This window comes from Equus przewalskii, chromosome 20 (assembly GCF_037783145.1).
Source record: "Equus przewalskii isolate Varuska chromosome 20, EquPr2, whole genome shotgun sequence".
Classification (NCBI taxonomy): domain Eukaryota; kingdom Metazoa; phylum Chordata; class Mammalia; order Perissodactyla; family Equidae; genus Equus; species Equus przewalskii.
The window spans coordinates 27,049,115-27,074,083 of NC_091850.1; the positions used below are offsets into that span (position 1 = coordinate 27,049,115).

Below are 24,969 nucleotides of genomic sequence, written 5' to 3' on the forward strand. Positions count from 1 at the left end.
GAAGCCCCAGAATTAAGTCTTTATCTCCTGCATAGTTCAGTGATCTCGCCTATGTCTACTCCACTTTCAATTAATCCCACATCATTGAGTGAACACTTGTGCTAGTCACCAGAGGAGGGACTGAAGAAGGAAAAGCCAGAGAAATTCCTGCCCCCACAGGGCAGATGGTCTAGAGACCGAGTAAGGTTTTCAAACCTCAGCATCAGAATCACCTGGAGAAACGGTTAAAACAAGATGTCTGGGCCCACCCCTCATTCTTCTGGCTCAGTAGGTCAGGGATGGGCCTGAGAATTTGCATTTCTAACAAGTTCCCAGGTACGCTGATGCTGCTGGTCCAGGGACCACACTTTGAGAACCACCGATCTAGATGAGTTATTTCTAACCTTGTTGAGGATGTGTCATCACAATCTCTAGAGGAGCTTTTTCATATTACACAAGCCAGTCCCTGTCCTGTGGGAACCTCCCTCCCATCCATTCTGGTGGGGAGAAGTTGTCCAGGTAATCCTTTAGTTACTTCATAGCAACTCACGGGACAAATTTGAGAACAGTCTAAATTCACGTAAAAGAGGTAAGAACTTCCAGGACTGCCTTATCAGTATCACCCAAGAAGCATTTACAAAAATCCAAATGTCATGCTGATCAACTGAGACATGAATCTTCTTTTGTTCTTCTTTGCAGTGGGAGATTGGAAAGCAGGCATTCACCTTCCCAAGGCTGCACAGCTAACAGGCAGCAGAGTCAGAAGTCAAAGCCAGGAGATTAGATCTTTAGATCTGCCTGAGCTGGCGAGCACTGAGCTGAGTACTCACGTCCGTGCTTGGCAGCATCCAAGTCCTCTTTCTACTACTTCCTAATTTGCAAGTGGGGAGTACATGACAGTAAAACCCTAGAACATAGGTCACAAAACTGTTCTATAAAGGGCCAGATAATAAATATTTTAGGCTTGGCCATACAGCCCCTGTTGAATCTACTCAAGTGTGCCACGGCAGCATGAAAGCAGACATGGACAACACATCAATGAATGAGGATGGCAGTATTCCAATGAAACTTTACCTAGAAAAATGGGTGGTGGGCCAGATTTGGCCCTCAGGCTGTAGTCTGCTGATTGCTGCTCTAGAAGATGGATGTTGGAAAGACAAGGAGGCCCAAATAAATCTGGAGCATCAGGCAACAGTCAGTTCCAGTAGACTGTGTCCTGGCTCACTTCTTTTGCATCACTCTCATTTGGCATGATCTGCACTGTCTGAGAAAAATCACAAGGTCATGCTGAAGGCAGCTGGCGACGGGGTTACCTGAACACCAGGGCTCCATCCCGAAGGCCCAAGGAAATGAAGTCACTGTTGGGTCTCATGGGGCTGTCTCCCCTCCACATCAACAGGCCGTCTTTGGCAGTTGTCTTAAACCTCATGAATGCATTTGATCTTGATCCTGACACCCTGAAGAAATACACAAACAATTGCACCAAATCAACCAGTCTCCACAAACATCCATTTCTGAGTAATCTCAGTTTTGTCTGCCAGCCCTGAGAAGCCAGGTCTAAGGATAATCTGGCATTTCTGACACTTATTACCAGATTAGAAATGCCATCACCACCACGTGTCTAAAAGTTTGGACTATTCATTCTGCAGCAGCCCTCAAGTGTGGGGACACCCCACAAGAGAGCACTTGCTGAGGCAGATTAGCCAGACTCTGGCTAATGCCATGGTTCCAGGCTGTACCCCCAGTGCACACCTCAGTTTCCCCTCTTTCCTGTCCTACCACTCCAGGGTCCTGGAGAAAGTATTCCTCACTCCCCCAGAGAAAGTAAGTTTCTTAACTGCCAAGAAGTTCGAGTTGGCAGCTGCTGTGGGCTATGATCATGGTTGCGGTTGGCCAGCTCTAGCAGTGACCATCCTTGAGGGGAAAGGAGGAGTGACTGGACAGTGGGCAGAGTGTCAGCCAAGGAAGGTGGCTTGATGGGATAACGGTCTTGAGAGGTGTTGGGACAGAGGCAGGGTGGAGAGGAACAGGAAGCTGAGAGGAAAGGAGGGGTGCTCACGCAGGTCAGGTGCCAGCCCTACAGCCATGGCTGGGTATAGGACCACATACGTATGTGTTCTTATCAATTCTTGAGAATAGGCTAATTCAGAAATCCAGTCTCATGAAAGTGACCAGTGTTTCATCTGATCTGACGTAGACGGAACAGCAAGCATGAGGTTCTTAGATAAAAGGTGAGAATAGAGTAAACATAATTTAATACTGCTACTAATATGGCACTACTGGAAAAGTCTCTTTCCATTCTCATAGAGTGCATTCAGGAGAGGGGGACTTTCTTCCCGGCTTCTCAGAGCCTGATCTGGACAGGAAAAGACCAAAGTTGCCTTCCTTATGCAGGGCTCAGAGTGGCGAGGGAGGAGCAGAGTCCATGATGGTGACCTCTCCACCAGGCCAGGTGTAGATCAGTCCGGCCGTGGCCCATTCCCTAGAGACCTGTTTTCCCCACTCTTTTGTTCCAGGTTCCTTCCTTCTACCACGTGCCTTGGATACATTGATTGGTATAAGCCAAACTTGACGGTTTCATTTCTCTTGCAGGGACTGGTTTAGGGTGGGCATGTGATCCACTATTGTCCAATCAGATAGAGGAAATCCATCAGGAGGATTCTAAGAAAGAATCCTTTCCTTTTAAAAGAGTCACATGAGGAAAAGAAAGTTTTTTCACTTCCACTGGATTATTTACTGCCCTGATTTATAGCCATTTTATGAGGGTCTTATGGGCAGCTGTCTTATAACCATGAAGGGAGTGGCCTCTGGAGAATATGCTGAGGATAACAAGGCAGAAAGATGGAAGAGACTTGGGTCTTTGACAACACAGCTGATTCTCTGAATGAATCGACCCAGGAGCCAGTCTTAGTCTGGACTGCTTATTATATGAAATAACAAATACCCTTCATGTTTAAGCCATTTTGAGCTGAGTTTGCTGTTACTTGCAGCCAAAGGTATCTAACTGAAACAGACCCTGAACTTGACTCTCACTTGCAGCTTCACACATATGCATATGTACATGCACGTACACACATGCACACGAGTGCCATCCAAGTTGCTCTAGTTTGGGGCCCCACACCTCCTACTCTCACCAAACTCCTCTGTTCCCCTAAACCAGCCAGTGCCTCTCACTAAGCACCAGGGGACTGAAGACTTGGGCCTCTGACACTGTCCCTGCTTTCTAGGGACTGAAAAACGTTCTATCTTTGGGGACAAAGGGCTGAAGAAGGAGAAGACTCTCTTGGCTGGGAATCTCTTTTGCCTAAGGTCCCAAGCCAAGACAACCTAGATAAATACAACATGGGATTAGAGAAATGGAGCAAGGTCTGTCTGGGGTGCATTCAGAGTTACCAGGAACATCCCATGCTCCAAGAAAACGTCTCTCACCCACTTCTGTTCTTTGAAAAGCCACCCAAATCCACCCTAAGAACTGAGAGCCTTTAGCTAATCTGTTAAGATACCGTCAATCTGAAGAGGAAGGAAAATTCTAGAATGACTATGCTGGATGTGGGGTGGGGATTGCACATTACAAACTACAAAGAACTAGGGAAGGGAGAATAAAGAGAGAAGGGGCATACTGAAAGTGCCAAAGGTAAGCTTCACCAGGGTTGATGATTTTGGCTAAGGCCAGCCTTTCCCTTGTCATGTAAACCGGGAGCTTGGACTCCAACGCAGGGCTGGAGCTTCTGCCACCAGGGATTAAAAGCCATGGCTGTGACTTGGGCATCTCCTTGTGCCATGCTCTTGCTATGGAGCTCCTCAGTGAACTGGTCAGAGCCTGAAGAAGATAGTGGACCTTTGTTGATGAAGATGCAAAGTAGGACATGGACCTGGAGCTGTTTGTCTGGAACACCAGATCCCTTCTGCTGCTGGCTCCGGGCAGAGCTGCAGACTCTGACCACAGAACAGCGTGAAGCTAACAGCCCTGCCTGGGACTCACACTCATAACCCTGGCTTTGGAAGCATCAAGCTCTCGCTGCTTCTCAAGGCCTGAATATTGGAAACCCTGGGGCTGGGCACGCTCCTCTCTCCAGGCCCTTTGACCAGAAGGGCTTGGGTTGTTTGTAATAGAGTTATTTGAAGGCCTGCATTTTTCAAGTTTTGTTTGTTTTTTGTTTTGTTCTAGTTTCTATGTTTATTTTGTGTGGTTTTTTTTCCCCCTGAGGCCATAGCTAAACTGTCTTCTTTGAGAATTATCTTCTGGCTTGTAAGATAAGGAAAAGCCCCAGGAAAGATATTGAGAAATCTACTCCCATAGATCTAAGGAAGGTGCCTGTTGAAATTTATTACCTCTTGAGGATATCTGGATTGTCATATATCAGGTAACTGCGGCCGATAAACTGTGGAATCTCGATGGCTTCTGTGATGGCTGAGACAGAACAGAAAATGGAAGTTAAGTGATATGTGAGTCTCTTGACCCTTGCACTCAACCACATGGCAGGAAAATACAAAGAAAGCCAGCTCCTGGAAATAGGACATTTAACAACTTGTCAGCCCCTTCCTCTTGGCTGCACACGCACTCGTCCAGGTTCAGAGCTGCCTGGCCTGATGGCCTGAAGTTGGCATCTCCCTGGTGTCCCCTCCCTGAGGAATAGCCATCACTGTTATTGGCCTCAGCACCACTGAGAAGGCCTTGCAACATGCGGAAACATGAACTGTGCCCAATTATTCTTGGAAGCCAAAGAGCAGGTCTTGGCCCATCTGGGGAGCAGCTGGGGATAACCCCAGATGTTCTCGAAGGGAGGCAGAGAAAACAATCCCCAACAAAGCCCACCGGGATTTCTTTATTCAAAGCCAGTCTTCCCCAGGACCCCCCCGCCAACCGTGACCTCAAGAGACTGGGGAAGTAGGAGACGAAGCTTTGACTTTTGTTTTTTACAAATCACCTTTCAGTGTTATACTTCACAAAATCTCCACCACAACCTCATGAAACAGCAGGAAGTATAGGGAAGGGGAGGGTTGGTTACTCCCATTTTACGGAAGAGGAAAATGCACAGAAATCTTCAAGGACTTGCCCAAGATCATATAGCTAAGACAGCAACAGACCATGAACCAGATTGATTCTCCTTAATTCTGGCCCTCAGCCCACTTTTTACTTTCCAATATTTTAGAAAGGTGTCTCCTCCTTCCCAATTTCTCATCATTTTTTTTCCTGTGGAATCACCCTTTTTCACACAATTAGCAAAAGACTAGGTTAAGTAGCTGCGTTTGGCATCACAAATTAGGGATAATTTAGGGAATTTCTACTAAACAGATAACAGCAATCTCTCTCTCCTCCTAGAAAGGCACAGAAATGGCAGTTTAAAGAAATTAAGGTAGACTGAATTTCATTGTAAAAGAAATGTGCAAAATGAGAGTAAATAAGCCAGCTTATAAAATGAGTTCTAGTTTCACAAAAACATGTGGTTGCTGCAAAGACAGTGAACTAAGGACTCTACACCCAGGAGAGAAAATGTGTAATTATTGGACCCTATGAACAACAGGAAAGTTTAAACTGAACTTCTAAACATTAAAAAAAGAGAGAAAGAGAGAAAGAGAAAGATAACAGCAAACCCCAAAACCAAAAGACACTGGGCTCCCAAGTATAAGTTCCTATGTTGGCAGGTCACCCACGGCATGTTCCTAAAATCTTCTCATAAAAAAGAAAAAGAAAAAAGAAAGGAAAGAAGAAAACAAGAAAAGCAAAGGAAGAAAAAGAAAATTTTAAAAGATCATTAAAGTGGGTGGGAAGAAGAGGGGATAAAGAGGAAGGAAAGTCAAGAGAAGAAACGAGTAGGATGCAAAAGGGGAAGAGCTGAGTAGAAAGACAAGTGGGAAGAGAGGAAAAGAAACACTACGGAAGAGAAGGAAGAGAAGGCATGAACGGAAAGGAGAGCCAGGTGGACAGGCAGCGCTGAGCAGGGAAAGGAGAGGGGGATGGAAGACACAAGGCAGGGAGAGAATGGACCCAGGGGACTAGAAATAGAAACAAGAGGGAGAGAATGGAGGACGAGAAGAGAAAGAAGAGTGCAAAATGCAGGAGGTAAAAGGGAGCTCTCAGCTGGGATGGCAGGCCCCAAATTTCAGGGTACTAGTGCTGAGAAGGGAGAAGGAGGAAATATCCCACCAGAAGGAGGAGTTCTTCCCGGAGCTAAACATAACCAAGGCGCCCCTGCTGGGTTTGGCTCATGCCCAGGGAGAGAGGGCAGGGCCCTTTGCTGCTGTTATTGGCCATGGACATGGGCCTGAGGCCAATAGCCGTGGTTCCCCTGGACTCCTTGAAACAGTCAGAAGGTGCTTGTCACACGTCAGCTCTGCACATGGAGCCTCAAAGGGGTCTGTGTGAGCCCCGTCCAGCTGCCTGCTAAGCCCAGGAGCTCAGGTGCTTTCCGAGGTCAAGCTGGGAGACAGGTGTGTTCTCAGGGCTGGCACTTTTGGAGGAAGGATTCCCACCACCCTGGTAGGTATGTCCGAGTCCCACATCACTTGCCCCGGGTTACCCTCTACATATGGTTGGCCCACCTGACCAGAGCCTGCCATGGCACAGGCCTAGAGCACTTTCACAGTCTCCTAGGACTCATAATACTTACTATTGAGGCAGTAGTTCCCACACTCTGCCAGGTGACAGCATGAAACAGAAAAGGGAAAGTCAGAATTTGAGAGTCACTATAAAACCCCAATGACTTTGGTTGCAGATCAGTGGAAACCAGCCTTGGTTCCCTCATAAAGCCCTGGAGAGGGCCCAGCACGTCTTCTTAGGGAAGATGAACATGAATCCCAACAGAAGCCACTGGAAATCTTTTCTCAGCAAGATTAGCACCAAGCCACCCAACTCGCCTCCCCAGACTTGGCTTAATGGTGGGGCTGGGGGTGGTGGTGGACCAAGAAGATGTGTATAGTAAGTTGTCTGACACTTCTGAGGCTCCTGTGACCTTGAACTGACAACCATCATTTATTTTAAACCTGGAGAAATAGTTCCTTGCTAAACAGTCACTTACCTTGTCAATGATTATTATTTTTCTTGGCTCTAGGCTGCCTGCGAAAAGGGAATGATAAGCCAGCCAGCTGCCTCTTTTCTCTCTCTAGTGGAAAATATCACCCGAATTCCCACCCCTCCCCTCTTTGCAAGACTCCAGAGCCCTGGTTATTTTGTGACTAACAAAGGGCAGGGGAACCCTCCAGCAACGGCACCATTGAATACAAGAATGGTAAAACTATACTCACTGTAGTCAATATACGTGGATAAACATTAATTCCATCCTAAAACATCAGAGCTGGAAGTGACAATCTAGCCCTTTCGGGTTTGTTTAAATATGAACATGATTATATTTTAACCTAACACTTCATACCTAATTTTTTCTGCATTGTCTTTTCTCTATGATGAAGGCTTTACTGATGCATTAGTTAAAACGTGGTTTTGTCATTCTCTCGCATTTATACCTAAAAGGTTGTGCCATCTGGTGACACAAAAAACACCCCGAATGAATAGCAGCCTGTAAGCCAGCAGCCCAGCAGCCCAGGCAAAGCAAATTTTCCACTTGAGGGACTCAAAATTCCCAATAGACTATAAAGAGTCAAAGAAAGTAAGGCTTTTTCATTCAGTCACAGGACATTAGTGGAGGAAGGACCTGGGGGTGTTGTAACCTAGCCTTCCCAACAGCCGGGGCTCCACTCAACCACACACTGATGCGAGCCCATAAAGCCCCAGGAAACACTTCGCAGGAAGGGCAGGTCACTCACTCACAGGGCAGCCCCCTCCCTGGTTGGACAGCTCCACTTGGTACAGAATTCTTGGTTACGTGAAGCTGACTCCAACCATAGAGTAAACAAACAAACGAAGCATCTTTTTCTACACTACTCGGCTTCAACTATCTAAAGACCCACATCTAGGCTGAACGCCCCTCCCCCAATTTTCCATTGTTTAATGATACACTATCCTAAGAAAAGAAATTCCCTGTGGTATGCATAGCTTATATGTTTTATTAATCTGTGTTTTTATATACTGAGTTTTCTTAAAGTATGGCTTGTATTCAAGTAAGTTCTTTTTTAATACACTGGAACCAAAAAAATTCACCACAATCAGACCCAGCGATATGACGTGAATCTACTAAATACAAAGTAAAATGTCCTAACTGTTGTGTATGTGGTAGATCAGAGTCAATCAGGCAAGATTCCACCTTTCGAGACTGCATCGCTGATGAACGTGTGACCCAAGCCCAGGCCTTGCCTCAGTAGCTCTGTCACAGTGAGTGCCTGCGGAGCAGCGCACCTGCTACAGAGAAACAGCCCCACCTAGCGGCCTTCAGGGTCCTGCACGGTCTGAGTCCACGCTGTTGTCAGAAACGCAAGGGAGGGAAGGGAGGACCAGGGCTCAGAGTTCTTCCCTGAATAGTGGCCTGTCTGCTATTGGCTGGGAGAACCCCAGGAGAAAGCATCTGTATTCTGGACCCTTGCCTTGGACACTCAGAGCCTCGCAAAGGCTCTGAGAAGTCCCGCAGAAGAGAGAGCTGTTTCAATGTGCTTACCCAGTATCCTCCAAACTTATCTGACCACAGAACCTCCTCACTCTTCATGTATGTGAATGTCTCTGTGTCTGTCTCTATATGTGTGTGCAAAACAGCCATTAACATTCCTTAGAATTTCACTTTTTACATGATCTTGTTAAACTCTGCTTTAACTTCTCAGTAACTTATTTAGATACAAAAGTTCTGAGGGACTGGGACACAAGATGGATAAATCTGAATGAAAGTAGAAAGAAAGAGGAAAGAAATCTCTAAGGATGGGGAGTATCTTTTAGAGAAGTGAGACCTTGTTGACAGTCCTCTGGTGAGATGAGAAGGGGGCCTTGCTACTGGGGTGCCACATGGGGTGCTGAGGTTTGAAGTGGAAGAAGGCACCTAAGAGTGAGAGCCCCTAAATGGAAGGTGAGGGGACCCCAAAGTCAAGCCTCATGATTGTTGTCGGCACCTGATGTCGTGCCTGGGAGTTAGAGGAACCTCTGTCCCCTCCTGTCCTCGTGGGCTCCCCAGGTTGGGACAGAGAGCCTCAACTGTCTGCAGCTGCTGCCGCCGCAGGGAGCCTGCTGTGCCCTGAGAGCAGCAAGGAGCTCGGTGGGAGCTGGATGCACCCCGTGTCTGGGCTCAGACCCTCCTGCTCATGCTCTGATCTTGCAGGGACCAAGGGACGTCCCCAAACCACCGCGATGGTCTGAGCGCCCAGAACTGCTCCAGGATTTGTCTGAGTTTCTGGCCCCAGCCCTCCTGCGCCACCAAGAGATCAGAACAAGTGCCCCATCTCTCAACTAGGGCCCTAGTGGGATTTGCCATAAATTCTCTGATGAGGTTAGAGAAAACCAGACTCACTGAGGATCTTCAAAACTAAACTCCTGATGGAAAAAAGTGCTCTTTGAGATAGATGGACTGAATGAGACCTGGCACTGGTGATTTCTATGACAGGTTGCTCAGTGTAGAAGGACTATTTCAACTTCTGTGAGGGATGCTAGCAATAGGTTCTTGTTTCTGAAGCAAGATCTGGTTATCAGGGAGGGGAAAAAACAAACCTTTCAGTATAGGAGGCTGCGAATGACCTTGCGGTGATCTGCTCATTAGAATTACACAGGATCATTCACTAACGAATGGATCACTTGCTCCTTTTTGGGGACTCATCACCAGGGTGAGCTATATTAATAAATATATTTCATATGATTTGCCATCCAGGTTTCAAAATTCTTTTAAATATAGTACTACATAGTCTTGTAATTGGCCACTTACATGTTTCATATTTTCCAAGGCTGCTGCAAAACTTCTCCTGCCATTTCATATACCAACATATCTACCTGTAATTTACAGTTTTCCTCTAAGCCATACTTCTGATGAAAATCAGAAACCTGGAAACAAACAGGAAGGAGAGCGAGCACATTCCTTCACTTCGGCTCACTGCCTTATTTCCTGCAGGCCTGTCTGCTTTTTTTTATTAGTTCCAGGACAGATGAGGCCCCACTGATGTTCTACACAAGAAGGTGGTCCTATGGCCCACATGATGCAGCTGCGTGGTGCAGGGCTCTTCTAGACCCCAGACCCATGGCCTCCGCCTCCCTGGGACAGGTGTGGAAAGCTCAGTCCAGCAGGTGCTTGTGGTCTGTGAGCCGCTCTGCTTTCAGACAAGGGCAGGTTGGAAGCTATGGAGTTCACAGTACCTACTAATGGACTTCATTTTTCTCACCAATAATAGTAATGGCTAGTGTTGACTGAGTACTTATCAGGCATGCTTCTAAATGCTTTATGTGCATTGCTTCATTGAATCTATAGCACAACCCTCTGTGTTAGATACTAATGCTACTGTTATTCCCATTTTACAGATGAGGAAACTGAGGCACAGAGAAAACTTAGGTAGCACGGAAAATAGCATTCTATAGAAGGTTATTCATACTTTAGTTTGGAGGAAATAACATACGATTCATCTTTTTCTGTATTTGGCAAGATTTCTCAGATTTCTATAGCATTCACAGGCAGGTGACAAAATATTTATCAGCCTATAAAGCACAGACATCAACCATAGGCTCTGGGAGTGGCCCTGGAAACTCCCCTATATTATGGGTTAACCTGTTGGTTCCCTGGATTCTCAGGGAAGGAACCGGGGGCAGGGAAGTGGGGATGCTATTTTCCTGCCATTACAGAAGTATTTCAGCATTTTAAGTATTAAATAATTACAGTAGTTTATATATAATTAGCCGCCTAATATATTATTGAAATTGTTGATAAAAAGAACTGGTATGGCTGTCCCGGAGTTACCAACTCTTCCTTTAAGAGTGGTGGTCCCCCAAATGGCCTGTCCCTTCCCTCTGCTCCCAGAAGCAGTGCCTGAGACCCCCACGTATACCTTTCTGGCAGTGCAGCCCCTCAAAGCCCAAGGGGCAGTCACACTCATAGCCCTCCTTCCTGGGCCGGCAGCTGCCCCCATGGGCACAAGGGGCCCCCACGCAAGGGTGGGCTGCATTCTCCACATTCACGCCCCAGGTAAAGTCGTGCTTCACGTGGATGGTTCGGTCATTCAAGATGATCTTGGGGAGAGAAAATGTAAAGAAATTCAGAAGTTCAGAAAGCATCCTTGCAATCTTCTAAAGCTCTTCTCAGCACACTAACCTGAGCTACATGTAAAGCTTTAAAAATAAAAGAAAAAGTTCAGTAGTGAGCCAGCCTGATGGTCTGGTGGTTAAAGTTTGGTGCTCTCACTGCTTGGGCAGCCCGGGTTCACCTCCTGGTCATGGAACCACACCACTCATCTGTCAGTTGCCATGCTGTGGTGGTGACTCACAGAAGAACTAGAATGACTTACAACTAGGATATACAACCATGCACCGGGGCTTTAGAGAGGGAAACAAAAAAAGGAAGATTGGCAACAGATGTTAGCTCAGGATGAATCTTTCCCTGGAAAACAAAAGTCCATTTGCTGCTTTTATAGTCTTGTAAGTGATGCAGGAAATGAAGTGATTATGTTTGGCCCTCGGGAGAATCTACTGAGAGTAAAGCATCCTCTGGAAGAGTAGGCCACTCAGGGAGGTTGGTCCTAAAGAAGTTCCAGTAACTTCAAAATTAGGGTTCTCAACCTGGCTGCCTATTAGAATCGCCTGGGGAATTTTAGGAAATATACTAACGCCCCAGCCCCACCCAGATCAATTGAAGCAGAATCTCTGAGGGTGACATCCAGTCAGCAGTAACTTTTAAAGGCTTCCCAGGTGATTCTAAGATGCAGCCAAGGTTGAGAGATGCTGCTATAAAGCACAGCAGAGAAGAATACGTAAAGTGTTCTGCAGGTAGGAAGCAAAGGAGGAGTGAGGGCACTGGTGGCACGGAATCGGGAGAAGCTTCTGGCTGAACTGCTATATCCTCCTGGCTAATGTTCTCATGCAGTCTCCACAAACTCCATCAATGGGGCCTCCCCGATTGTCCCACTTGCTCCTGCTGTCCTCCTTCCCTGAAACTCTCGGATTCTTTTCATCCACATCCCCTTCCCCACCACTAGAAAAAAGAATGTGACTCAGGTCACATTCTTAGCACTGCTGTGCACATTCACCAGGACAAGAGAGCTCCTTGGCCCTCACTCTCCTTTCCCTGCAATGGGGTTCCAGTGAAAATGGTGAATTATAGGGAGAGGTTACTAGTCTCCTCAGCCCCAAATAAACAGACCCAATGTTTTCAGCCCTTGACTTGGAGAGTATATTTACTTTGAGCTGCTGGTGTTTCCATGTCATACAGACTTTGCAGAGCTCGGAGACGCAGAGAACAGCTCCTAGGGGAACATGCACTGTGCAGGGGGTCCTTAGAGGTTAGAAATGGCCCTTCCTGCCACTAATTCCTGTTTCCACAGGCTTGCCTAGTCCTTGGAGAGTGTCGGGAGAGCTGGGAGTAAAGTTTTCCCTAGTCCTGAACCTCAGAAGCTGCTAGAGAGGAGCCAGTATCCTTCTACAATCCCCCCCTTTTCATGCTGCGATGAAGGACTGTGAAGCTGAGTCATATGTACTTGAGACAAGCCCAGAACGGCACTGGTCACTGCAGGATATGGCCCAGTCGATGACTCGGTCACTGGGAGAGGAGGGTGGCCTTTCCAGGAAGTGAGGAGGAAAGGCTTGTGTGTGCCGTGTGAAGGGGGGTCAAAGGCTGGCAAGCGTGGGGAGGGGGATGAAGACTCTTAGCATCTCAGCAGGCTTCCTAAGTGAGAGTTTCAAACACATGATTAAACACGGCCAGTCTCACTCATGGGGGGACCATGGTCTGAACTGAGGTGTCACTGACATCACAGTTCAGCAACAAAGGGAAACATATCAGAGTCAGCAAACACTGACTGGGTCCCTTTTCTGGGCCCAACGCTGGCATACAAGAGGAGAAGGACACAGGCCCAGGAGTCCTTCCCAGTACCCGGATGTGCAAATCATGATAGGATCTTCTTTCACTGTCCCTCCTTCATCTTAGCTTCCCTCCTTCTTTGCCTCAGGTCTGAAAAGGATCAATGGCCCACATTCCACCCTTGGTGCTAGAGGAAATCAGGATGACGCTATTATCTGGGAACCAAATATGCTTTCCTTCAAATCCTTTTTCTCCCAGTGTTTGGTGGTCCCAGAAATCTGGTATGTCAACTTGCACGTCTGCTGCAGACAGACCATACTCTCATAACTGGAGAAATCATGGGCAGCCCCAAGAGAAGGAATAAGAGACACATATGATTGGGATCAGCACCCTTTATCTTTTACTAGCTGAGTGGTTTTTTCTGAACCTTCTACAGAAGGACTCTTTATGCTCTTAAGAGCTTGGTTACATGATGGATGGACAGCAACTGCTAAACTGTGGGAGTGGGGATGATGATGGAGGTGGGAATGAGAGCTGGGTCTTGCCTTGAGCAAAGTGAAAGGAACCTCACAGAGAAGCATAGAGCCAAGAGTTATGAGACTCCATTCACCTCCTTCCCTTTTCTAGAAGTATCTGCAGTGACCTGATGCCAGTTGCCTCCTTCAGCAGTCCCAGGATATTTTGGTGGATTTGCTGTAAAGATTTACCTTCATTGAGTTGCATTCATGGAATGTCTGCTGGGCATAGACCCAGAATAAGATGTTATTAGAAAGTAGGGTTGGAAGGCTACACTATGAGCATTAAATAATACAATCTTAAAAGTGCTAAAACTGGGGCCGGCCGGGTGGCACAGCGGTTAAGTGCACATGTTCTGCTTCGGCTGCCCGGGGCTCGCTGGTTCGGATCCCGGCTGTGAACATGGCACCGCTTGGCAAGCCATGTTGTGGCTGGCTTCCCACATATAAAGTAGAGGAAGATGGGCATGGATGTTAGCTCAGGGCCAGTCTTCCTCAGCAAAGAGAGGAGGATTGGCAGCAGTTAGCTCAGGGCTAAACTTCCTCAAAAAAAGAAAAAGTGTTAAAACTTTCTCGAAGCTTTTTTGGGGGATGTAGCAGGTTTCACTGACCACGGTTCTCAATTTCATTGTCTGCAGTCAAGGTCACACAGTAAACATGAGCAAGTGAAGCCTGTACCTTCTGGATGCTCCCAGTAAATGGCCTGAGGATGCCAGAGTTCTTCTTCACCTCGTCGTAATTGGGGACTCCACCAATAAAAATGTCTGTGTTGCACTTAATTTGTGTGAAGCCTCCCTGCCAACAAATTAAAAACAAAACATGGTATAACTTCAAAAAAGATAGTGAAGACTACTAAAAGTGTCTTTGGCTCCTGGTTAGGGAACCAAACGGTAGAGACAGCCTGAAGACTCATCATGACAACGTGTCTACACGTTGGCTTAACTTTCACGTTGTTTTGCATTGCTACTTACCCGTTTGAATGTTTGTAAATTTATTAAGCTCTCTGAGATTCTGTTTCATCATCCATTAAATGGGAATCATAATAGCTGCCTCCTCGATGTGTCAGGAGGAATGTGGTAGACTGCGTTACCTACCACAGGTATTCAGCATCCTTCGGCTGTATCCCAGTCTCTGCAGGAGGATTACCCCCAACCTGTCCCTCTCAAGTGGGCCCAGGTAACTTGCTTTAGTTAATAAAACACGAGCAGAAGAGAAATGAATCACTTCTGGGCTGAAGGCTTCAGAGCCAGGGAGTGATTCACTGTGTCCTCTTCCCCCATCGTCTGTTCCTTCAGCCTAGGTCTCAGATTAAAGCTGCAGCCGACCATTGATGGATATGTAGTGTGAGTGAGAAATAAACCCTTATTATAAGCTGCTGATCTTTTGGGGTTGATTGTGACTGAGTGTAGCACAGTCTAGCCTGTCCTGGCAGCTCTGATCCCACTAATTTGCCACTTTGCCCAGAGTGGGATGCACCATCCGCATTCTAGTATGGCCAGCTATTGTCATATTTGCTACTGGTAAGGCTAGACCTTGAGGCCAAGAGGAAAGGAAGGCATGGCGGGTGGGAGGCATTCCTTGCTATCAAATACAAAGGGCAGAGAAAATCTTTCCAGATTCCCAGAGAACACCCCATTGTCAATCCCCAAAGGCATCCTCTGCTTCTGGTCATTTTGACAGCCTAAACTCCAACAGCTGGGCTAGATAACAAGCTGTTGTAATATTTGATGTCTAAATTCCTTGCAACATGAGCCTTAAATGGGATGTTAAAATGTCCTAAGATAACATACAGAGATAAGCTAAAATTTGAGATCTCTGGGGATGCACACACTTTGGGTAACATAAGTTATTGCTTCTTTTGATTTATGGCAAAAGAAATACCACTGGTAGCAGCATTCAGTCATTAATCTAACAAATATTATTGGGCACCTACTATGCCCAGGCACTAACTGTTGGACAAACAACAATAAAGACACACCTGTCCCTGCCCTCCAGAGGCTTACAGTCGGGGAGACACAGGCAAATAAGTGGGCAGGTGGCATTGGCACTGTGAGGACCGTCCAGGTGGCTATGGGTGCACCTGGTGGTGGTGGAGTGGGGTGTCTCATACCCTACCCCAGACATAGAGAGTTAGGAGGTCATCAAGGAAGAGTTAGAATTGTAGAAACTGGACAAAGCCAGGGCTTGGAGGGAATGTGGGTACAGGGCAGAGGCAAGGAGGGACCAGATCGTGCATGCATAGGAATTTGTTCTCTACCCAAAAAGCAACGAGTTTTAAGCAGGAGAGAGAATAGTCAGATCTGTGTTTTGGGAAGATCACTGGCCAGAAGGAGGAGAATGGATGTGGGGTTGGGCTGGGTTGGGATGGAGAAGAGGAGACAGGCAGCGCAGAAAGGGGAGCGCTCACAGAGACGGAGTCCAGCCAGGTAGCTGCAGCAGGGTCTTGATTAGATTACAGACTGGATTGCCTTCCCTTGATAATCTTTGGGCAGCTTCGAGGGTTCTTACTTAATTGCAGCCTGGGGTGGGGGGTGGGGTGGTCATCAAAGAAGCAGAAGGGCTTTCAGGAATTCTTGTGGCAGATGGAATAAGAACCAGGCAGGCACAGTCACCACACACCCACAGGCTCCCATTTCTTTTGTCTTTGCTCTTATCGGAAAGTTAAAATAAGATAATAAAAGGAAAAGGAGGGAGGTTACAGGGTCAAAGGGGTTTCAGAGAAGCAGGCTCTTTGGAAAATCTTTGAGTTACACTCCCATCCAGTGAATGGGGTGGGGCCTCGTGGGGTGAGGGCCTTTTCTTTTGGCCGCTCATCAGAATCCTCCCCCACCACCCTCCTGTTGACAAGAGGCAGGGCTGCAGCTGCCACACCCACGTGGGACCGCAGGAGAGAAGCAAACAGACCCCACCAAAGTGGGGCCTTCTGAAGTGAAGCGCTCCGTGTCTGGATCTGCCACTCCTGTTTAGCTGGAAGTGGTCGGAAAACCTGAGCAAACCCCCTGGTTGGGGTTTTCTGAAGCCCTTGGCAGCACTGCCCTCTCTTTGAGTCCTGCCATTGCTTGACTCATAGTTCTGGGCTGTTGGTATTTCTCAGTGCAGTCGGCTGAGCAATCCCTTTTAGTCTGGACACTTAGGGGCCAAGGTCCTGGGTCATCCCCGGGAAGTGTTCTCTAATCCTCACCCCTTCCCCGGGTCTAAGCTCTAAGAACACTACCCCTTGAGCAAGGTATGGACAGCTGGGAGCAGAATCTTCTGGAGGGAGATCTGATTAAGGCTCAACCCCAGAGTTCAAGCATGGGGCTTTCCCACTCCTGATTCTGAGCAGCCTCAAAAGAACCACCCTCAAATGCACACAGAATAGCCACACCTTCCCTCCCACATGTTTACCTTGCTTTTCAAGTGGGCAGCACTCCAGTCAGCTCCAGCCATTCAAAAAGCCAACAGGGAGGGCACTGGTTATGCCATACTGGGTTAATTCTCATTCCCTGATGTGGTAGTAGAAACTCTGAGGTGCGGTTTTTACCTCTGTGTCATCTCTTCACTGTAGGATCCCAATGGTAAACACTGTGTCTTGAAAAGTTCCTTATTTATAATCAAAGGCCTTAACCCTACTATTTATAAACACTCCATCCTAAACTTCTGTTTTTGTTTTACAGCTGTTTGTAACTAAGGCCTAGAGAGATACAATTTTTTTTGAATTTATATTCTTAAGTCAACATACAGTCAAGTCAATACTTGTAAACTGCTAATTCTGTCTTGGACTAAGGTCAGCTATTAGAATTTTCCTGATTGTGCCAGAAGTGACTCCTGTTTTCCCTTTAAAATCCATTTCTCCTTATCCAACTTCCTCCTTTCCTTCTTTCCCTCCCTCCCTCCTTTCTTCTTTCCATGAATATATTTAGAACATTTTCTGGGTCTGAAGGGTGCTCGCCTCTTGAAGCAGAACCCAGGTTGGCATTCTTGTAATCCTAAGGAAGCCTTTGGTTCTGACAGGACCTCCCACCACTGCTGTCCCTGAGGCTGGCCTTTGGACATGTGCGTCCTTCTTTCTTCTCTCTTCCTCAGCCAAATACCTCTTTCCCACCCAAAGTCTTTTTTTATAACCAATCCATTTGCTTTTCAGAATACTCACACTCATCAACACCCTCTTTAAATCTTGCGATGCACAAAATGAAGATTGTTGGGGATGAAAATACTGGCACATAGAAAACGCCCTGTGTCTAGGGGTCTGTAAATCTGTGTGCGTGTGCAGAATCCTAGTTGGTTATAGTTTAAAGCAGATCTCTCTTATCTCTTCTTAAAAATATCATTGTCCTTTGGATGTGACTTTGGAAATAAAATCGTGGAAGAAAGTTATAAACTTGAGCAGAAGTCCTGAGCTCTTGAAGTCATGATGGTACGCTACATATGAACTAAGAATGATAAGTACAGCTACATAGAGCTGACCGTATGCCGGGCTCTGTTGTGTTTTACAAATATAGTTATTCTCATTCTCACAACTCCATGAAGCAAACACTATTATTATCACCATTCTCCCCATTTTATAGATGAGAAAACACTAACTTGGGGTCTGAGTTCACACCACTGGAGCTAGATGTTGAACCCCGGGAGTCTGGTTTCAGAGCCTGTGTTTTTGGCAGATGTGCCACCCCCACACCACTGGCCCTACCTCGGAGTCTGTGTTCTGACCGCCTACATTATCCACCCACATAAACAAAGGCAGGGGTGGGCAGTGAAGAGTGGAGGTGGCGGGCAATTTTTTTAAGTGCTGTACTCATATTGGCTCACTTAATCCCTACAAGCACCCTATCAGGCTGCTACTATTATCATCCCCCTTCACACTGAGGAACAGAAAAGTTAAGTGACTTGCCCAGTGGGGAGCCGGGGTATTAGCCCAGGCAGACTGGCACTACAGTCCATATGTTTAACCATTACACTGCTGCTTTTCTCTCCAGGACAGGGAAAAACCAGTAACCCAGCTCACATTAACCATCAGGAACAAGGGTGTGTCCTTCTTACCTCCGCCATTCGCTCCACTACCTTCTGCTTATCCACCTGTAAGATACCATTCTTCGCTGTGCGAGATACATGCAGCTCATGCCAGTGGCCCAGGGTGAGGGGGTCTTCACTCCTGTTGAAGGAAGGAAACTGAGCGTGGGTTAGCATCACTGGTGTGATGGACAGTATTTATCAATCCAGCTCTGATGAAACTCATACCAACCTTAGGCACCTCACTCTGTTTGGCAAAAGGAAAAGAATCATTCCTTCTTAGTAAACACAGAAATGCTAGCTCTAGTTATTGGACCCCTTCCTGGCAGGAGCATTGCATTTATTATTTCATTTATTCTTCATAACAAGTCTGAAATGTGGGTAGCATGAGTCCGGTTTTCTAGATGAGGGGTGATAGGAAGGTAAATGTGATTATAGTTACACACAAGCTTCGAAGAAGAGAAAATTATATGGGCTTGGGTGTAAAACACAGATTCCTGGGTCTATTCATGTCTGCAGCATCCTTTGAAATGAATAAAAAAAATAAGATGAATGGATGGAGAGATATAAGCTTGGCTAGACAGGGATAAAGCAATTACAAAAAAAGGTTAATTGTAGACTACAGATGGTGGGTATAAAGATGTTTACTGTACAGTTCTTTCTACTCTTCTGTATGTTTGAAATTTTTTCATAATAAAATGTTGAGGGCGGGGTAAATTCCATGTTGTCTGATACTGTGAAAAGGATTAAAATTACTTTAAAAATTCAATTATTAATTCAAGGTGGGAGGACTTGAAGTTTAAATGATACTGATAGGAGTTTTACACACTACTTTTTATAGTGAGGTGTACAAAAAGAGTACAATCATTGCATTTGTATTTTTAATGACGTCTAGTTCCTGGCCTTCACTGAACCTCCCAATTATTTTTTGGTCCTGGATCATCTTTAGAAAACCATCAGGAATACCAATGGGCACAATTATTAAAAGGTTTCCACCTCCTCACTTGATTTTTTGCTCTGGCAAATGCTTTTCTGATTTGTCCTTAGCTATTAGAATTTAATCACCTTGACTAAATCAATACGCAATAAAGAAACCAGCGGCACTTTTTAAGCGGCCCGTCTCCATAATAACTAACAGCGCCTTAGTCGAGCTCCCGTCCTGCAGAGGTCACTCCCTGTCAGTATGCTGCCTTGCTCAGCACACTTATATTGATCATGGCCATCATGAGCTCGTTTCAATTGTCTCGATTTCTGAATCAAGTTCATAATGAATTTGACCACCTTATCCTTCTCCTAACGTTAAAATGATTTGGCCAATTCCATGGCTTCCACTGAAAGTTCAGGCTTTCACTGAATTTTCTTAATTAAACAGGGAGTCTTTGAAATGGTTTTCAAAATACACATCTTCCAGAGGGGCACCTGAAACACCAAGAGTGGTGACATTTGTCAGATTAACTGGAGAGGGGATGGGACAAAGGAGCGGGTGGAAATTCTGAGACTTTGACTCCTTTTCATCATATCTAATACTCAAAAATTCTTTTTCCAGGCGCCTTTCCTGGCAGGCAGGGAAAGAATAACTTACATTAAAAAAAAATTAAAAACATCTCTTGTCAAAAATAGGCACAGATTCATGAAAAAGAGAAATGCTGGATTTCTGGGGTCCCATGTGTCTGTGACCCCACAGCTGGAGCTGCCACTGCAGAAGTGGAGGGTGTGGGGTGCAATCTGTCCAGGAGGAGGGTTGATGAGCCCCGACCCTTCCTTGGCTCTTTCTGGTCATTCTTTTCCTGGAGGAAGCCACTGGAAAGTACGAGGTGATATTCAAGGTGTCTCCCTTTCTCAACTTGACAAATAGTTCTAAGTAAATTGCTTGGACTGTTTTGCATAATCATATGTAAATTGAATCAATTAAATACCCATCAAAGTAGTCTTGAGACATCAGATATTTTCCCATAACCAGAGGTACAAAAAATGTTTGTCCATTCCCCAAGGTGGGAGGTGTCACTGATGAGTAGGAATTCAGCCATAAGGACAAAAATGAACTGCCCTTTCTAAAAATTGTTGAAACCCAACACAGTAAGCGTTTCCCATCAGCCATGAAAAATGATCAGCAGTTTAGGGCAATGCAAGATTGTAATATCTCACCCGCATACTCTTCCTAAAAATGACAGTCCAGCAATATGAATGGTGATTGAATACAGCCCGCAATTTCTTTTAAGGCGACAACAACAGACTAGCTGATTTCCTGCTGCAGGGCACCAACGAACAAAACATCATAGTGAGTTTCAAAAGAGAAGACTCTGTCGCGTTCCGCCCAGCGTAGGAACAAGAAGCACGTCTGCAGTAGGTTAGCAGGGCTCTGGCTTGAAGATAAAAACTACCATGGGAGGAACTCAGTAAGAAGACAGAGACATAAACAAATAAGAAAAACATCTGGTTTACCAGCCACAGGCCCCGAGGGATTCACAAAGATACCGACACACTGTACAGGAACAATCGATCTGCTAGGTAAATTAATAGTACAAACTAGATAACAGGAGGAACGTTTTGATGACTCAGAACCAATTCTGCAGATACCAGCAGGTACTTTAGAAGCACCTATTTTACTGCCATGCTATTGAAACCACTCATCACCCAGGCTTCTTGAGCGTATTTGTCAGGAATGGGTCATACAACTGCTAATGATTCATCGTCAGATTCTTCACATGGAGAAGGGTAAGAGACTTGCTAAATAACCAGTTACCATCAAAGAAACAGAGCAAGAGGAAAGTAAACATTTCAAGTGAGGTTACCAAGGACATTTCTCTTCATTAAATCTCTGTTAATACTTTTTTACTAGTCATCCTATATTTGCTGAGCACCCACCAAATGATGCTCCAGGCAAGGTGCTGATTAATTACAATTCATCAAGTTTCTGCTGATGGCATTGTTTGACTGGAGGTGGAAATGAAAGCAATTTAGCCCCATCTGAAGCAAGCCCATTGTCTATGGTTTGAAGCAGAGAATTGCTACCTGCTGGGTAGTTATTTGAGAAAAGGAAACTGTGCCACCAGGAGAGCATGACCAATGGGAAGCACGGCATCTGTGTGAATCAGGACAGGTTTCAGAAAAGATAACTGTGTAGGGAAGACAGGAAGAGTGCAAACTATTAGATGACAAATTCGTCTTTTTCCAAAGCAGCTACTATTTGGCTTTTGGGGGAAAGAGGGCCCCAAAGGTCTCAGCCCTTACCTGAGAACACCAGTCCCAGAGCCACAGTCAAAGCGGAACTCCACGTGACCCTCTGCCATGTTGATGGACAGGAAGTCTTTGCTGCCCGTGTCATAGCTGTACAGGAGGACGCCGTCACCTGAGTCAGGCCGAAATGTAATCTCAAACTCCATGAAGGAAAGATAATGCTGGGGCTCCAGTGGCCAGGGTGTTGCAGCATAGGATCTGAGGGACTCTCTGAATTGAGGAATTGTCAAGGTGAAAGCTGAAGAAAGAAGCATGTTGTTAGAAATCCCTCCGTGACACAACCAGCCATGCTCTTTTCCTCCTGGGTACAGAGCTAAACGACATTTCCCAGCTGCCATGAAGTTAGATGGATGGTGCAACTGAATTCTGGCCAGTGCAATGTGGGTAGGAGTATTATATAGCACCCCAGGTCTGGCCCCTAAAACTGCCCTCCATGAATCATGCACTCTCTCTTCTCTCACCTACCGGCTGGATGCAGGAATCAGTGGAGAATTCTAACGCCCTAGCAGAGACACTAGAAGCCAAGAGCCTGCATCCCTGAATGACTGTGTGGAGCAGAGGCCACCCCATTGCCAACACCACCTGCAGTGATGTGGTGTGAGCAAGGATCAACCTTCATTATGTCGGGCTACAGAAATATGAGATGGTATGTAATAGTTTTGGCTTACCCTGACTCATATGCCTTCTTCTAGGTGACATGAGATTTGAGATTATATAGTGTTAAACAAAATTTTCCCCAGGATGGTGTCTTAGGCCCAAATCTGAATCACTAGTGGAAAAGTTAAAACACGTTCAACCCTGCACGGTTTTCCAAAATCTTTCAAATTTTTAAAATTTTCCATTATTATATGTGTGCATTTGTGTGTACATGTGTGTTTACATGTATATATACATGTATCTATATATTTTATATAATCAACATATACAGTATTGAGAGGTAGAATAATTCAGCATAAGGGTACAAAGAAAAAGAAACAAGATCACTTTTGTCCCATGACATTGTTAATGTTTCTGTGTATTATCTTCCCAACGTTTTCCCTGAAACTGTCAGATATTCTAAGGAGCTTGAATTGTAAATGCTTCAAATTCAGTCTGATATAGACCACACAAATATGGGCTTTTCAAAGTTATTTGAAGGCCAAGAGGAGCCCACCTTGCCCAGAAGCACCTTAAAATGAACATATCTTTGATTGGTTTGACACTTTGACACTCGAAGACACTCTAACCTGGTAAAAAAAAAAAAAAAAGATTCTCCCATCCCTCCCAAGTAAACAACATTAACCCCATAAAAAAATATGCAGCTTTGCTAAAAGTACATTGATGACAAATTACATCAACATGAATTAACAACGCAGGCAGAAATCGCCATCAACTTGCTTCTTTCTCACCATCTTCACAGTGTCGACCTTTAAATCCAAGGGGACAGAGGCAAATGTAGGAATCGGCTTTGACCGCTGTGCAGGTGCCGCCATTGATGCAGGAGGCTTCATCACAGATCCCACTGCTGCACTCCCCTAAATACAGAACGGGAGTTACAAAGCCGATTCACCACGTGAGCCAGTCCAAGACGCCGGGGCTCACCACCCCGACAGCTCATGGTTCTGAATACATACGGTTCAGTCCTCACTCCTGTTGATTTGCACTTCTGCACAACTGCAAACCAGCTTCCAGGATAAGTGGCACCTTCCCTCCATTTTAATTTGATTTTGGCTTGTTCTTTATAAAGAGCCACAGAGACTCTTTAAAACATGGTGGACACAATCAATCAAATAATAAATTGTTGGGCAATTTTATGACCACTGACGGGGATGACTGAGTTGTCTCTGCTTTAATTCATCTCTCTTTTGTCCCCACAAGAGTGTGTTTCAACCCCTCCAATGTCAACACGGTGTTTATGTTAAAAGTGTTCTAATTTGCATGGCCCCAATCACTGTAAGTGCTGCTGCCTTGTTGGTGGAAAGCTGAGGCAAGCAAGATAAGCATCGAAGGAGTTAAGCTGTCTAAGTTTATTAGCTGGGCTGAACTGTCCATTCCTCTGTCTGGGACAGGGAGTGGGGAGGCAGGGCTCCCTGATAGCTCAGTGTGTGTATTCCAGAATCCCCAGTCCAAAGTGACAATCTTATGAGGGACAGGACGGTGGCCTGGAGTAAAAAGTGTTGAGAGGTTCAACATCAGATGGGTTTGTTCTCTTCACTAAACATATTACAGAGGCCCATCCAAGGTATACTTTGTCGTTTTCAAGTGTAGACCATTACAAGAAGCGGGAACAAATTGACTTTTCTCGGTCTGCTTCTCTTCTGCTTCTCTGGTCTTCCTTTTCTCCTTGTGTATAAGAAATAAATACGGCAGATGGGCCATGATCTGGCCCAGAACTATATAGGTGCATACAAATCACTTTTTCTGGGGATGGAGACAAAAGGGACCTCTGATTGAGCTGTGAGGGGTCCAGCTCTGTGCCCCGCAGTCTCCAGTGCTGTGCCCTCATGAGCTGGTAGCCCGTGCCCTACGCGATGAAGAGCCCTCTTTGACCTGATTGTGTCTTCTCAGCCGGGGTAGCCTCTTATCCTTTCCTCATCAGTCACCTGTGCTTGTTGAATTGATCCAGTCTTTTCTTTTCATAGAGCCTCACGGGGAGGAGGGGGAGGGCTGGGCGCCTGTTGTACCCAGGAGAGGAGACCAACTGCAGGGGCTGATAACAGAATTTAATTAAAGCCCTTCCAGATGGCTTGTCCCTCTAGCCAGGGTGGGCTGGCCTCTGTGAATTTCAGCTGGGAGCCACTGGAAGTTCAGGCGGAAGTGACTGGTGGTGTCTCTTCTGCCACAGCCCTCAGCACATCACCAGCATTCATGGTCTGCACAGAGAGGCTGACTCTGATCTTAGCCACACTCTCACAGGTCCCTGGGCTCCACCAATCTCTGGGGGCTGAGATTCCTTCTCAGACAAGGGCTGGTCCCACAGGAAGAAGTGGGGTCCTTGGGTTTAGATACACATGGAAAAAATTACTTTATGAATTTGCGTTGTAACTATTTTTTAAGAGGTGGGAGTAGGGCGGGGGGCGTGAAAGCTGGCCAGAGTTGTTTACTTGATGAAAGCAGGGTTTCGGCAAGATTATGCTGTCAAAAGTACGCAAGATAGATTGTGAGAGGTGGGGCTGGGAAAGAGGATGGAAATCATACAGGGAGGTAAACTGGGGCCAGATAGTATGATAGCAGAGGAAATGGGGAGAAAGTGGAGAAGCACAGAGACACAAGGAGAGAAGAAATAGCCAGCTCACTCTATAGGTTGAAGGCGGAGGAAGACTAGCATAACCTCAAGGTTCTAGCTTGGAAGACTGAAAGAAGAGCGGCAAGAGGAAAGAAATGAGCACAGCCGAGAAGGGGAACTG

General features: G+C 46.0%; 1 protein-coding gene across 5 annotated transcripts in view; it reads right to left on the reverse strand.

Annotated features, from left to right (window-relative positions):
- The window catches only part of EGFLAM (EGF like, fibronectin type III and laminin G domains), a 175,619-nt gene that overhangs the window by 11,736 nt on the left and 138,914 nt on the right, over window positions 1–24,969 (reverse strand). For 2 of the 5 annotated variants that reach the window (XM_008526792.2, XM_070586966.1), the window contains 7 exons: window positions 22,972–23,097; window positions 21,578–21,821; window positions 18,377–18,488; window positions 14,036–14,152; window positions 10,879–11,059; window positions 4,312–4,390; window positions 1,293–1,436 (listed from right to left, as the gene is read on the reverse strand). In XM_008526792.2, the coding sequence (XP_008525014.1) occupies window positions 1,293–1,436; window positions 4,312–4,390; window positions 10,879–11,059; window positions 14,036–14,152; window positions 18,377–18,488; window positions 21,578–21,821; window positions 22,972–23,097 (1,003 nt within the window). Of the gene's footprint in view, window positions 1–1,053; window positions 1,437–4,311; window positions 4,391–10,878; window positions 11,060–14,035; window positions 14,153–18,376; window positions 18,489–21,577; window positions 21,822–22,971; window positions 23,098–24,969 lie in introns of all 5 variants that reach the window. The other 3 variants (XR_011530377.1, XR_011530378.1, XR_011530376.1) reach the window with 3 other exon arrangements.